The following is a 14435-nucleotide window of genomic DNA, read 5'->3' as shown; positions in this document are numbered from 1 at the left end:
AAATGGTAAATGGCCTGTATTTGTATAGCGCTTTTACTAGTCCCTAAGGACCCCAAAGTGCTTTTACACATCCAGTCATCCATCCATTCACACACACATTCACACACTGGTGATGGCAGCTGCATTGTAGCCACACTGTTTGAATTTGTAATTCTTGGAATCTGCAGTTGTTTGGAGACGGCTCCAGAGACTTTTTTCCAACTTGTGTAAATGTACATTTCTTCTTTATAGATATTGACGGAGTTTTTTGAATTTTCACATTGTTCTGAGTATCAGTGAATCTACTGAGTGCTGTCAAGCAAATCCTTCTCATGCAGGCAACAAAAAACTACCAGCTGTAGTCGATCACGACCACCACAAAGAAGGTAATAGAAGTTCACCGTCTCTTTTTTTGTATCCACATGTCACAGTAAGCAAATGAAAGTATTTTATGCATTTTTAATGAAAGCCGATCACAAACCTCAGTAAAGTCAGTGGTTTCAGCTTCTGAGGATCTACTTTCAAACTGTTTAGAGGAGGGATATTGGCTTTATTGGACAAAGAACGATGAATAAGGAGGAAAAGAGGAAGACCACAGAGAAGATCCATGGATGCAGCAAAGGTGGACATGCAGAGGGTTGGTGTGACAGAAGAGAATACCAGGGATCGAGTGAGCTGGAGGCAGATGATGTGCTGTGGTGATCCCTAAAGGGAGCAGCTGAAAGAAGAAAGACAGGGTTCAGTGAGAAATCAGGGAATCAATAACAAAGTACGAGTACTCTGCTGGTCCTGCGCTGGGAAATTCAGCTGTAGAAATAAAAGCTTCAGCTATGATGATCTAACATTATGTTAAGAAGAAATATCCTCTCTGCCTTCATTTTTCCAGCACAAACCTGTAGTGTAACATCTTACTGAACAACAGTCAGTAAATTGGATGCTTAATATAAGGTGGGATTGTGTCTTCACTTTCTATTCGGGGCTCATTGTCTGCTACAAACTCTGCTGAAACAAAGTAAGATCGCAGCTCTTCTGAGAAAAAAAATGCAGATGGAGTGACTCACAATGAAATATTTGATCATCTAATCAAATCTGAAGCCTGGTTTTGTTTTAAGAGAGTCTGGGTGTATTTTTAGACCCGACAGCTTGCGTGTCCCACTGTCCTGCTCTAGATGATATTGTAACAGGATTATAGAGTCATAAAGTGAGTGTGTGTGTGCTTGAATGTTGCATGCTCATCCAAACAGACTGCTGAAAGTACTTTCTGCCACCGCCTCCCTCCATACAGTAAAGTGGCCTTTGAAATGCACAGCTAATGACCATGCAGCAGTAACAAAAGCCTGAGCACTGGGCCTTTAATGCTGCCAATTGTAGTGATGATAATCACACACTGAGCGCAGAGAGGGCCCCCCCCCCGTGAACTTCACTGTGTGTTTTCTGGTGAGTGGGCCTAAAGAAATTTACCACATCAGACACACAACGTAGTCCTGCAAGTGTGAACGAAGCATCGCATCGCATCACCCCACACACACACACACACACACACACACACTCTCTCTCTCTCTCTCGATCTATTTGTCCCCCTCAGACACACCCACACAGCACTGGCGCCAACAACTAAATCCCCCACCCCTTTTCCTCCCTCCCCCCGTTAGCTGACCTCTAATTATGTCATGCGAAAAAGCTGTGTCCCATTGAAAAGCTCCCTTAATCAAACCCAATTAATTCCGCTTTTTTCCCTTATTATCCTTTGCAAGGAACGCTTCTTTCCAATAAGACTGTTAACTCCAACCGTGGCGCTTTCAGATCTACTCGGGTGCAGGAGCAAAATAATAGACTGCACAATTAATCAATTAGTCATTAGGGATTCAGTTGTTCCTAATGAACACAGTTGCTGTGTAGAAGAGGGGCGTTAGAGATGCCTCAAAGTTCCTCGTCTTTCTGTTTGGAAATGTGTCTACAAGTTGAATTCTTTGACTTTCACCGCTGTACTGCACAAGAAAACACAACTGAAAGAACTTTATAAATTTTGTTACACTACTGATCACGTTGGGATGATGTTTCTGATTCCTGGTTCTTTTAGAATCAGGGAGTCTGGACATGACTGACATATTATCAGAAAGAGTTTCTGTTGGAGTATTTTGGTAGCTGACGTGATCAAAAGACTGGCTTCAGTCATTTAATTGACTTCGTAATGTGTCACCTGTGTTCCTGGCAGTGTTGGTCAAGTTACTTGAAAAAAGTAATCAGTAACTACTTCCCCAAAAAAGTAATCCCGTTACTTTACTGATTACTTATTTTCAAAAGTAATTAATTACTTAGTTACTTTCTAAAAACACGATTTACAACCTGAATAGGTGATAAAGCGATAGATCTTTCAGCCCAATTCTACTTTTTCTGCATAATCCATCATACAAAATGTAATCAAATGGAAAAGTCTCTTTTTAAAACTTGTTTTATTAGTTTTAATCTTTTAACTTTATGCATCAAGCAAACATTTAATTATCTGCAACATTCTCTGACTGGAAGAAATTAGTTTAACATTTAAACCTATTTTCTGCACATTCCAGCACATAAAATAAAATATTTTTTGTGTTTACACTCAGTCTTTCAAATAGATGCAAGTAAAACACAGCAGAAAATAAATAAAGTCAAAGACTCAGCGGTCCTGTTGCTCTATTTTCACCTGTAAAGCAGGAGTGGGGCAGGCGGAGGTTTACCCTGGTGCAGGTGTGCCGCGGTCAGTGGAAGAATCCGCGAGTTTCTCTGTGAGTTTCCCATTACGTCGTAGCTACTCGGTGCTTGTTTGGAAGTTTAGGGGTTTTTTCGGTGTAAAAAGAAGTTTTCTTCCCACGCACAGCGGACACTAATGTTTTTGTCACTTTTTACAGAATCAAACTCAAAGTAAGGTCAGTACTTACACGCTTTAAACGCTGCACGCTCATACTCTCTGCCGCACTCGATATATGATTCATTGTTGATCTGCACACAGCTGTTGTCACGAACGTCGCACTCGCTTACGTCACTGTCGTGAGACATTCTCGCAAAAAAAATCACGGCTTTAGTAACACAGTAACGCAGCGTTCCTACGGGAAAGTAACGGTAATCTAATTACCGTTTTTGCAATAGTAATCCCTTACTGTACTCGTTACTTGAAAAAAGTAATCGGATTACAGTAACGCGTTACTGCAATCCGATCAATAAAGCTTTCCAGTTTTCAGACCAAGTGCGCACTCATACACACCGCTTCCACTCAAAACCAACGCGTTACTGCCCATCTCTGGTTCCTGGTAATTGGCTGGTAATCAGTGGTAATGCAGAGTTTGCATGATTAGGTCCCGAGACGTCAACTGGGACACAGAAGAGGTAGAGGACAGTAGGAGGCTTTATTTCACATTCTTTCAGTATGTAGAGGTGCAGGTTATACATATGGTAAAGCCTTTGTTAGCACAAAGCAGAGACTTCATATTTATTTATTTTATTATTAATAAATGCCACCTTTTTTTTGCACCACTCGTGCCTCAAGACTTCTTCAAACATCTCTTAAATCTTTTTGGTAGCTGATATTAACAGCTGCCCCCTCTTTGGGGTCTCTGGGGCGACACACACCCCCATTACCACCTCCTTGGAATACCAGGTGCTGTAAGTTTAGGGGTGGGTGGAGCATCCTTGACTCCTCCAGTCCGCATGCCAAAGCATCCTTGGGTAAAGTGCAGTTGTCCCTGATGGGTTTGTGTGAGTGTGTATTTTACATCTCTTGCTTTTAGGTAACTATGAGAAAAGATGTCATTGTTTATGTTTAATCAGCTTCCTTGTTGTGTAATGATCCAGAAGGATTTATTGTTCCAGGTATCAGGGAGAATTAAAGGTTGTGTTCCTGCTTCTTAATGCGACGCCACATTTGGTGATTTATTGTCTGACATCAAGCAATATGTGGACAAGACTGATTAATCACATGTCCAGATTATATTGGATAATGTTTTGGGTGAGCACATTCTTGTATGTAATACTGTGATGTATTTTTAAAAAGTTAATATTTTTATCAAATAAGACCAGAAGTAGTGGTTGAGTAAATGTTAGTAGCATTGGGACAGGAAAACGACCCTCTGTCAGAACCTTTTTCCTGCCGATCTGCTGCTCCTTTTCCCATGCTTTCCTTTGTGCCACTCACTGTGGCTCAACGCATGCCTACCCCAGCCCCCGGCTGTGACTGTAGCCCCGACCCGGCCCCAGCTGAGCAGTGCCAGCAGTCCAGCAGTTAGTTAGTGTCCGCTCAGGCCCGGCTCGGCCTCGCCCGGCCCGGGTACTAATCCCTGGTCTGTCAGAGGACCCCACTCTGAACTCATCCTGCAACACAGGAAAACGCTCTAATTGGGGGATTTTCTACATCATTAACTCTGATGAGCACCCACCCCACCCCCTGTCTCCCCCTCTCCACTCTCCCTCTCTCTGCATGTCTCTCACACCCACACTTTTCTCCAACTTAATCTGGCTTCTTCACATTCTCGGCCTCTTTCATCCTTTCGGCAAAAGCTTGACTTTTTTTTTCCCCTTTTTCATTCAGGATGTGTTGTTTGCTTAATTATTCACATATGAGACCCTAACAGTAAAGTAAAAAGTGTGTAAATAGTGAAAGTCTTACCTGTGCACTTGTTATATTCACAAAAGAGCTAAAAGCCATTTCCACAGTTTGAGGTCCTGTATTACTTTTCTTGGGTAATCCTTTAAAGAAAAAGTACTTACTGACTTTTCAATACAAACTTTGTTCTGCACAAATTTTCTCTTTTATGTAAAGTGCAAAACATCGTGTCACCACATTTTTTTTCTTATAAGGAGAATATGCTGGGATGAAATATCATGATATAAATATGCATATTAAAATGTTGTATCCGTGTATTGCACAGAAAAAAATGTATGCAACTTATTTTTAAAATCAGGATATCTTGCTGAGCTCTGTAACTTGGATCTAATTGCAACACATCTATTTTCATGTTAAGAATTTAAAAAGATCCTGCAAAAACGTCCATGCTTCATCCACTGGCTTATCCATATGGTCCTTGAAGTACGGTCTGCTCAGCCCTCCATCTGTCCAGGACAGTGTCTCACATGCTGAGGAGCCCAGCGAGCACGGCGGCACCGGCCCTCTGTGAACATGTGTTGCAGCGGCTGAACCTTGCAGCCTGCCTGCCTGCCAGCCTGCCTGCCTGCCTGGGGGCAATTAGGGAGCCGAGCCCTGTGGTCAGAGGCCCCCCTGGGAAGTCCTGATTGATTGGAGTCTCATCTTCCTAACAGGCTGGCATCCTGCCACAAACCCATGGAAAAGCAGAGAGGATTGAGAGGGGTAAAAAGAAAGAAAACCATGACAGAGAGAGAGACAAGGTGCACAAGTGTTTGCAGCAAAAAAATGTCTCTGCTCATGTATGTCAGATGACAACGATTATACTGTAGTAATCTTGGATTGCTCTAGTAGTCTTAGGGAGGTTAAAAACCCCACAGTGACTGTGGGAATGAGTGCATAGGTCAACATGAAAGCACTGCAGTGAGAACGCAGAGATACAATTTCTATCAAACTATATTTATTTTCAGTAGATCTCCATTTGTTCCAGAATATGAACATCAACAATCCAGACAAAATCCAAAAGAAATAAAACAACGATATCACTAAGACAGACATAACTAGGGCATGTAAGACAATAAAAATAACTAAAACTAGTGCAATGTTGTCTGTTATCTAACCTTTGGCTTATTCTTGGCCCAAAACATTTATGTTGCAAACTAAATGTCCTGTTAACACATAAGATAATTCTGGTTTCCTGTGGTGTGTGAGGTCACCATCGTGTAAAACTACATGAAGACAGATGATGAACAGCGGCTGTAACATTACTTATCCCCTTTAGGTCGGACAAGAGTGAATTTCAAAAGTATCCAAAAGAAAGTGGGGTGTGACTTTGTAACAATCTGGGCAGAAATGAGTCTCCTTTTTTATTTTTAACAAAAGAAAAAACACATTTTATATAGAAACATAAAAAATGGGTTTCTGAAATTGCACTTTAAGATGACAGAGTTTTCTATCCCTCTTGTTCTGTTAAAAAGTCAAAAAATATATAAATTTCAACCTCCAAAGATTTGTTTGAGATGGTACCTGCACATGCAAAAACATTTCAGTGTCACAGTCTTATTTATTTACCTCTACTGTCCATACGAAGCATATTGTGCTCCAACTTTAAGATGATTGGGGCTTAACCCTGTAACAGATGGCATAAGTCTAATATTGTGTCACTAATGACCAAAGCAGTAACAATCCATGTTTCCTCTTGTTTGAAAAAGAAAAAAAAACTACAACAAAATGGTTACAAGGGCCTATTTAGTGCAGCCTGAGACCGTTTCTCCCCCTTCTGTTCGGGACAAAGAGGATGCACTTGGATCAATTGTGTCGAACAAAGACCGAACTATGTGGGGTGACGCATCACACAGGGCTCTTTCTGCTGCCCTGCACGTACACGCAGCCACCCAACACTGAGCTGCCAACAGGTTTTCTCCTCCAACAGTCACTCAAGCAAAAAGAGGGCTACTCCGCTGACTAGCCTGCGTTTTTTTGTCTACTTCCTCTGCCTTTCTTCTGCTTCCTCCCTTCTTTAAAGCACAAGTCAGAAAAAACGTATCCGTGCAGAAATATTTTTGGTATATTCCCGGTCCCAGTTGAGGTGACCCTTTTCCCACCAGATGAAGATCTCTTAAAGAAGCTTCTCCTGACTGATCATCTTCTTCCAGTCACACCAAGATATCTAAAACATGGACTCGCGTATCTAAACTGCGTAGCAAGTAGAAACATAAATCATAGTACAGGTGGACATAAAACGAAAACCAGCTACACGGCTTTTATAACTGAACAGATTAGTGAGATGAGCAGTGACACTGTAGTGTGTCTTCATGCCTCGATTTCACATCAAACAGAGACCAAAGGTCCATTCACAAAGTCCTCTAAGACTCTGATTTGCAGACCCATGAAAATTCGACAGCTGGACTAATTAGTAAAAACACAAATGTGGTGTAAAAAAAATTAGAAAAGAAAAGCATGAGAATGATATTTTGCTCGACTCAAATGATTTGGATAAATGAAAAGTGATGAATAAGAATTCCCGCGTTTTGGCAGTTTTTAATGATATAGCGTGTCTTCACTGTTGGTGCACCCGAAGAGCTGCAGCAAAGGCTCAGGCATGAAACGTGCATTCAGAGCCTGTTTGTGACTCGTAAATACTTCTAGGTGTCATAAACTGTTTGTTTCACCAAGAAGACATTTGTTTTTAACGAACCCAAGGCAACAATAGACACCTAGAGATTGGACGAGCAAAAATATCGGAAACTTTTAACCCGCTGAAGGTTTCAGCTGTTTTTTAAGGGGGAAGAAGTAAAAAAGAAAATAAAGTCTCCCCCCCAAACAAAAATTCTTACGTCCTCAGCTTTCACAGTTCAGAATCTGCTTCTTTCACTTAGTGGCGTAGCACGTGACGTGTCACTTCCAGCATTGCTCACGTCGACCGCCGAGCTCGTTAGTCACATGGGTTGCCAGGTCTTGTCCATAGACTGGATGTGTTCCTTGGCTTTCATCCTCAGCGCAGCAATACTGGAGCTGCGCTGGTCCACATCCTCCAAAGGGTACTTTTCAGGGTATGGTGCTGGACACTGATAAGGAGGAGGAGCCATGCTCTGCATCCCCTGACCCATGGACGGATGGGGATGAGTGTGAGGGTGTGGATGAGGACCATGAGGACCATGAGGACCGTGAGGACCGTGAGGAGCGTGGGGGGTGGAGTTGAGGAAATGGTGGCTTGGGTAGCTGGGCTGGAGGCCTTGAGCTGGACCCATGAAGCCTGGGATACTGTGCACAGGTGTAGCACTGGACAGGGGAGAGGTCAGCCAGGGTTCCAAGGGGAGGGAGTTGGTCATTGGACCCATGCTGGTGTGAACCGGTGCCGGACGGTTGAAAGAGAGCATGGGTGAATCGTGGAGCTTCATGGTGCTGGCGTCCATTTTTTCCTGCCGGCGCCATTTAGCTCTGCGGTTCTGAAACCAGACCTGGAAGAAAATGACAGAAAAATAAGGTACGTGTAAATATGATGGAGTGCAGAGTTTTTCATTCTGGGTAGGGAAATATACTCGAATATACTCGACAACACTGGGGGAGTTTTTTGAATGAATACAGCCTTTCACGTAGTGTGAATATGAGATTTTATTCCAGAATAATGAGAATATCTCTAAAAAAAACCCCAAAAGCACGACAGAAACGTTTGAAGTGCTTCTTAGCAATCTCTGAAATGGTGTTGCCTTTAATGCAGTTCACGTTACCTGAACTCGGACTTCGGGGAGGTTCACCTTCATGGCGAGCTCCTCGCGGCTGTACACGTCTGGGTAATGGGACTTTTCAAAGGCACGCTCCAGCTCGTGCAGCTGGTAGGTGGTGAAGGTGGTGCGGTTGCGCCTGTGTTTCTTCTTGGGCTGCTCATCCTTGCTTGGGTCCGGAGACTTGCCTTCATCGCTCTCTATACTCTTCCTCAGCTCGCTCAGTTCCTGATCACATTTGTTTGCAAATAAGCCGGAGTCTGTGGAAGAGCCCAGGAAAAAATATTGTGAGTTTTTATTTCCTCCACATGCTTTTTGACTAGACTAAGTGAATGAGAACTACAGTTTAGAGAGAAATACAAATGGAGAATGCAGTTTCCCACTTTCCAGTAGAGCAAACATTAGTTTGACACCTGCAACAATAGGCCACTGTAGGTCAGTGAAGCAAGCAATTCCCTGTACCTCAATGAAGCTCCAAAACATTCCTAATCGGATTTAGGAAGCTTTTTCCAGTGTTTACTTTTCTTCAAAGTTAAAAGGTCTTTAAAAAGAAATTTGAAAACCACAGTTTTTATCACCACGCTCAACAGCCACTCTTAGTTTGTTACCATTTTTGGCTAAGCTCACAGCAGATCTGAAAGAATCTATTTCCCCCGTGCAGGAGAGCCAAAGCACGGAAACGTCCCGAGTTCTGTCCGTCTTTAGGATCACAGATTACTGACAAGCTGGTGTTTACAGACACTACAAAGCTTTCACTGGCACCGTTCCTCCTCATAACCCTCCCCGTCAAACGATTCCTCTCTCAATTCTTCTTCCTCAGCTCTATTTCTAATCGAATCAACGTGCATATTCATCGACAGTATACAGAAACATGGGAGAGGCCACAGGGGAAAACAGGGAGGTGTATCCAGACCAGCCAGCAAACTGATTTAGCTAAACAAAGTACAGAGATGATGATCCAGGAATAAAATAATCTACTCGAGTTAAGAGTTAATAAGTGCCAAGCTCGGATCTGACTCAAAGACTTAATTTCATTCAGGATGTTAGATAAGTTGCAAATCACAGAAAGTGGGTTAAGCTGATTTTAATTAAGGGCTAATTTTGTATTTAGATAAACAATAGAAACATCAGTATCATCAGTATCTCTTACACCAACTAACATATAGTGAGACGAGCAAAAATCTCGTTTTTTTTATGAGCTTTCAAAGCATTTCTGTTATATTCAGCAGTTACTCTACAGAGCAGCACAGGTGTTTATCTAAAAGTGTAAATGTGGTGGCTGACATTCACCATATTTTTGCTCTGTTTTGGTCTCTATCAGCCCTCTAAGGAAGTATTCAGCTCTTTGCTTTAACAGATGTAACTGTAACAGATTAACTGTAACAAATGTAACTGTATCAAATGTAACTGTAACAGATGTAACTGTAACAGATGTAACTGTATCAAATGTAACTGTATCAAATGTAACTGTAACAGATGTAAATGTATCAAATGTAACTGTAACAAATGTAACTGTATCAAATGTAACTGTAACAGATGTAACTGTAACAGATGTAAATGTATCAAATGTAACTGTAACAGATGTAACTGTAACAGATGTAACTGTAACAAATGTAACTGTAACAGATGTAACTGTAACAGATGTAACTGTAAAAGATGTAACTGTAACAGATGTAAATGTATCAAATGTAACTGTAACAGATGTAACTGTATCAAATGTAACTGTAAAAGATGTAACTGTAACAGATGTAACTGTAACAGATGTAACTGTATTCTGACTGCAGATATTTTTCAGGTTTCTCAGGCTGAGAGATGTGAGGGCTAGACCCCGATCTCAATGAGACTTCTTCTTCTCTGATTTAATAACGACAGTTCAAGACTTTAAAGAGCAGGAAAAGGTCATTTCAAATCTCGGGGTCATTTAAAAACGCCGTCATCGCACGACCAGCTCAGACCGTGTGGTTTACAATAGTCTCGGCTGTGTTAGCAGCAGAGAGTGCATCACAGGTGAGGCAGTCTTATCGGCTGCGTGTGTTTGTGAAGAATTGATTTATAGTCCCAATTTTTTTGACTTCCTAAAAGCTGATATTGGTACGAGTCCTCATCGCTCATCAGTGCAGCTCCAAACCAAAACAGTCATGTTTAAAGGCAGGAAGTGAAATAAGGGACTGAAGCTACAGGTCATAACATGTTCAGGAATACACTTTTATGCTGAATGACATTTCAGAGCTTCAGCAGACTGTGTACGAATCTGAATGCTAGCTTGTTTCTGTTAATGGGATGCGGTGATGGAGATGAAGGAGGGGGTCGACTGTGGTCTTTCTGCTGGAGAAACGGGAGCTGAGGCAAAAGCAAAGCAGGGTTTTGGGGTTCATTTATCCACCTCTCATTAAGCAGCTATGACAAAGACCAGGCTCCGACAAAGGCAGAGGTCAGGCCTGGTTCAGTGACCAGCTCTTGGCCTGTCAGCCCATCACAGCCACTGGTCTGAAGCCTCCCTACTGTTTATCAGCCAGCAGAACATCTCAGCACGGAGAGGAGAGGGGGGTGGCCCGACTGACACCGAACACAGAGAAGCTGCTCGGTCAGGAGGAACTGGGCTGACTTCACACAGGATGGAGTGATGTCATTGGTGTTGATGGATGTTAATGCACTGAAACCAAACTGCATCTGAGTCACTTAAAAGCAGTGTTTCTGCTTCGTCTCCGGTTCACAGGAACAACTTTTTCTCTTGTTCCTGCCATAAAATCACCAACCACCTGCCTGATCCTGTGTGTGAAAATAGCTTCAGATTAAACATGATTCAATTTGATTCTAGGAGCGAACGATAACAATAAAGAGCGATTGGACTACGGCACAATCTAATCTGCACAGAAGAGAAGATTAGGGGAATTCCACAAGGGGATGGGATTGGTCTTGGGGACATAAACCCCCTACACCATCTTGTCCTGTGATTTATCTCTCAATCTCAGTCCACACGGTGGAGTTAATGCAGCTTTACATGGCAACGGTGTTTAATGCACTGATTTCGAATCGGTGCGTGAGAGGTTTTCATGCAAAGGTGGAATAACCTCATTTAAAGTGATCAGACTGTTGATGATAGGCTGTTGAAATAATACGAGCTGTAATTATAACTGAATGTCACAGATTTGAAGCTGCTTCTGTTACTCATTTTGTATATTTTGTGTGTGTGAGAGTTGAAAATCAGATTTTGGTTTATTAGATTCTTACACCAGATTCTAAATCTCAGGTCAAAATAAAGGCCTGGGTGTTTGTGTGATGTCCTCTAAGTGGCTGTTTTTATCTAATTGTGTTTTCAAATGTTTGCTTCACTTGTTATTTATGTCATTTGATCTGTTTCCTGTTTTTTTACCACAACTGCCGACAAAACAGTCACGTCACGAAGCTTGACTGGTTTATTCTGGTTCCTGAGCGAGGTTTGGACTATAAAAGGCTCGAACTGTGTTTGTGGTCAGATAATATCCTGTTCAGCTATCTGGTAGTATAAAAACATATTATGTTTGCCCAGCAGCATCAATAACTTCAGTCTACCTATGTTCTGCATTACATCATTCAAATCCTTAAAGTTAGAAAAAGCAAAGATCACTTCAGTCCAGCAGTGCTGCTGCTGTATAATCAATATCTCTGACCATCTCTATGCTTTGAGGCTTTGATGATTCACCCTCAGTAACAAACTCTGCAGCAGCTGATCCATACTGCTCAAAGAGTTCACAAAATTTAATGAAACAAAATCATCTTAAAAGGTGGTGCTACTCTTACAAAAATCAGCGTTGCCAGGATGGAGAGCAACAGCCGGACTCACCGTGGTACTGCTGCTGCTCTGTGCCGCTGCTGCTTCTCAGAGAGGAAAGGTGCCCGCTGTAGGACGGGTGCGACGAGGGCTCCAGCTGCTTCCCGGTCTCCGCCAGGCTGTCTATGTTCACTTTGTGGGGTCCGGGGGCCGTGGCGGGACTTAGCAAGGGGTCCTGCTCTTTGCTGAAACCCAGGATGACATCGATGCTGTGGACGCGGCCTCCCACTGCAACGCCCCCACCTTTACCCAGTTCGTGGAAATTGCTGGGCGAGAGGCAGCTGTCGTCCACCATGCTCATGGTATCCAGCGATAAATGCATTCGAGCGTCTGGGCAATCACCTGGGCCTGGGGTCAAGGGAAGATGTTTGGGTGAGGCTACGCAGACGCAGATCACTAGGTCACCTAGGATGACTGTTATCCACCTAAACCTGATTATCTTCTTCGGAGGCCCAGAGGGTCAGGACCCCGTAGACTCTGAGTGTTCCAACAAACCACTAATAAGATTGTGACTATGGGTCAACTTCACACACAAAGAGGCTTTCTTATAAAACGTTTTACTGCTGGACTTAATTTTATGGAAACTCAGGCTAACATTTTCAAACGTAGTCACATTTTGGGTGAATCTTTGGACTAACGTGCACTTTTCCTGACAAATAAGTCATGAAGTTGTTGGATTTCCAGCAAATGATTCTGTGTTTGTTACACAAGAAATAAATAATTAGAGCCGAATGAGACCGTGGCAGTGCTTACCTCTTGGAAGTAAATATGCTGAAGTACTGAAGTTACTGATGCCAGTGCTCCACCTGTTCCTCTCAGCAGCTCTCCCTCCAACTTCACTCTTCCCAGATCCGCTATGTGCACCGCCTGCAGTCGCTCAGCTGGCGTTGATTGCCTAGCATTTCTCTAAATATGTTCGCTTTGTGTGACAAACAGCCCCAAATAGATGCACTCCGATGGTAAAGAGCATTTAGTAGCTGAGTTCAGACGCTATCCACTCCAGCTCAGAGAGGAGAGTGGGAGAGGAGTGAGCCGGAGAGAGAGAGGTGGACAAAGCTGAGGCGGCGTAGGAGGTGAAACGAGGGGATTAGGAGAGGGCTGTTAATTGCAATCCTTCCCCTTTAAGAGTGATTGGCGGCTGTTTTCTGCTTAAGAAACTGTTTTAAATGTCATTTTCATTTACCCCCGACGGAGAAGGCCCGGCTAACGAAGCCCGGACGAGACTTTCTTTCATAAATTTATTGTTTTAAAGACAAAAGAATCGCTCAAAGTTTTCACTAATCACTGCCGGGACCCCTTTGTGTGAAAATACCGCAAGAAAGGAAAAGGTGAAATTGTAATGCACACAATAGAACAACAACAAAAAGAAAACAATTTACCGCGAGGTTTATTTTGTGTAATAAAAATGTAAAATACCACATGTATGTTCTGTGTTGGTTCTCTGTCTGATTTGCAGGGAAGCTGTGCTACTACTAGTTTTATTAACTACAAACTAAAAAGCAAAGTGCAACAACGTAACCACTGATGTACTCAAAATATATCATTTTAAACAGATCAGGCTTGATGCATGTAATTATTTACCATCTTAATTTCTGATTTTTCTACTTTATATGCACTGTTTTTATTCCGTTATTAGACATAAACTTTTATTATCGGCAGCCTGCGATATTTAAACCTTTAATTCTCCTTTTATTGTTCTGTCATTTCAGTTTTTGTTTTATTTGCATATAAAGCAAGTTTGCATGAGCCACCCACTGAAAGAGATTAATGGAAGCCAGTCAGTTGTTTAAATGGATTAAAAGGAGAGCTAATGTTGTATAGTGTGGTTTAAATTAATGGTAACATTTGTATATTTATTTATTTTTGTTTGTCTGATAACATTTATTTAAAAAATAAATCAGACATTTCAAACGGGTACTCGCTACTTGAGTAGTCTTTTCGCCAAGTACTTTTTTACTCTTACTTGAGTAACTTTTTTGACGACTACTTTTCACTTTTACTCGAGTAATATTATTTTAAAGTAATGCTACTCTTACTTGAGTACAATTTTTGGATACTCGACCCACCTCTGGGTTTAATGGCTCCACAGTTAATCAAATCAGTCAAAATAAGACATCATCCATCAGCTCAAAGATAAGTGTAACAAAGACAAGAACTGCCTTGGCTTTGGAAAACCCACTAAATATATTTCAAATATGCTTAAACAGTGGAATAGGTGACAGAAAATACCTGTGGTGACACAGAACATCTACACAATCTCTGATTAAAAATGCCACGTCCATTTAAGACCATAGATTCAAACTATTTC

General features: G+C 42.1%; 1 protein-coding gene across 2 annotated transcripts; it reads right to left on the bottom strand.

The window, feature by feature from the left end:
* Positions 1-4985: 4985 nt before the first annotated feature.
* rx1 (retinal homeobox gene 1) lies at positions 4986-14056 on the bottom strand. 2 transcript variants are annotated; one of them, XM_040053097.1, is made up of 4 exons: positions 12881-14056; positions 12140-12475; positions 8323-8576; positions 4986-8052 (listed from the first exon to the last, which is right to left on the bottom strand). In XM_040053097.1, exons 2-4 carry the CDS (start codon positions 12447-12449, stop codon positions 7531-7533), a joined length of 1086 nt encoding a protein of 361 aa, XP_039909031.1. In that variant the 5' UTR covers positions 12450-12475; positions 12881-14056; the 3' UTR covers positions 4986-7530. The 2 variants fall into 2 exon arrangements, with proteins under 2 accessions (XP_039909031.1, XP_039909030.1); XM_040053096.1 differs by having other exon boundaries at positions 12140-14056.
* Between the last annotated feature and the right edge of the window lie 379 nt (positions 14057-14435).

Source organism: Simochromis diagramma, unplaced genomic scaffold (assembly GCF_900408965.1).
Source record: "Simochromis diagramma unplaced genomic scaffold, fSimDia1.1 OVJJ01000419.1, whole genome shotgun sequence".
Taxonomy (NCBI): Eukaryota; Metazoa; Chordata; class Actinopteri; order Cichliformes; family Cichlidae; genus Simochromis; species Simochromis diagramma.
The sequence above is the reverse complement of the archived record's forward strand: the minus strand, read 5'-3'. Positions and strand labels throughout refer to the sequence as shown.

Excerpts from the sequence above, each read along its gene's own strand:
- rx1 (XM_040053096.1), bottom strand. The coding sequence starts at position 12,449 with ATGCATTTATCGCTGGATACCATGAGCATGGTGGACGACAGCTGCCTC. Across the intron at positions 8,577-12,139 it reads AGAGCAGCAGCAGTACCACG|ACTCCGGCTTATTTGCAAAC; the intron begins GTGAGTCCGGCT and ends GCTCTTCCACAG. Across the intron at positions 8,053-8,322 it reads TCCCCGAAGTCCGAGTTCAG|GTCTGGTTTCAGAACCGCAG; the intron begins GTAACGTGAACT and ends ATTTTCTTCCAG.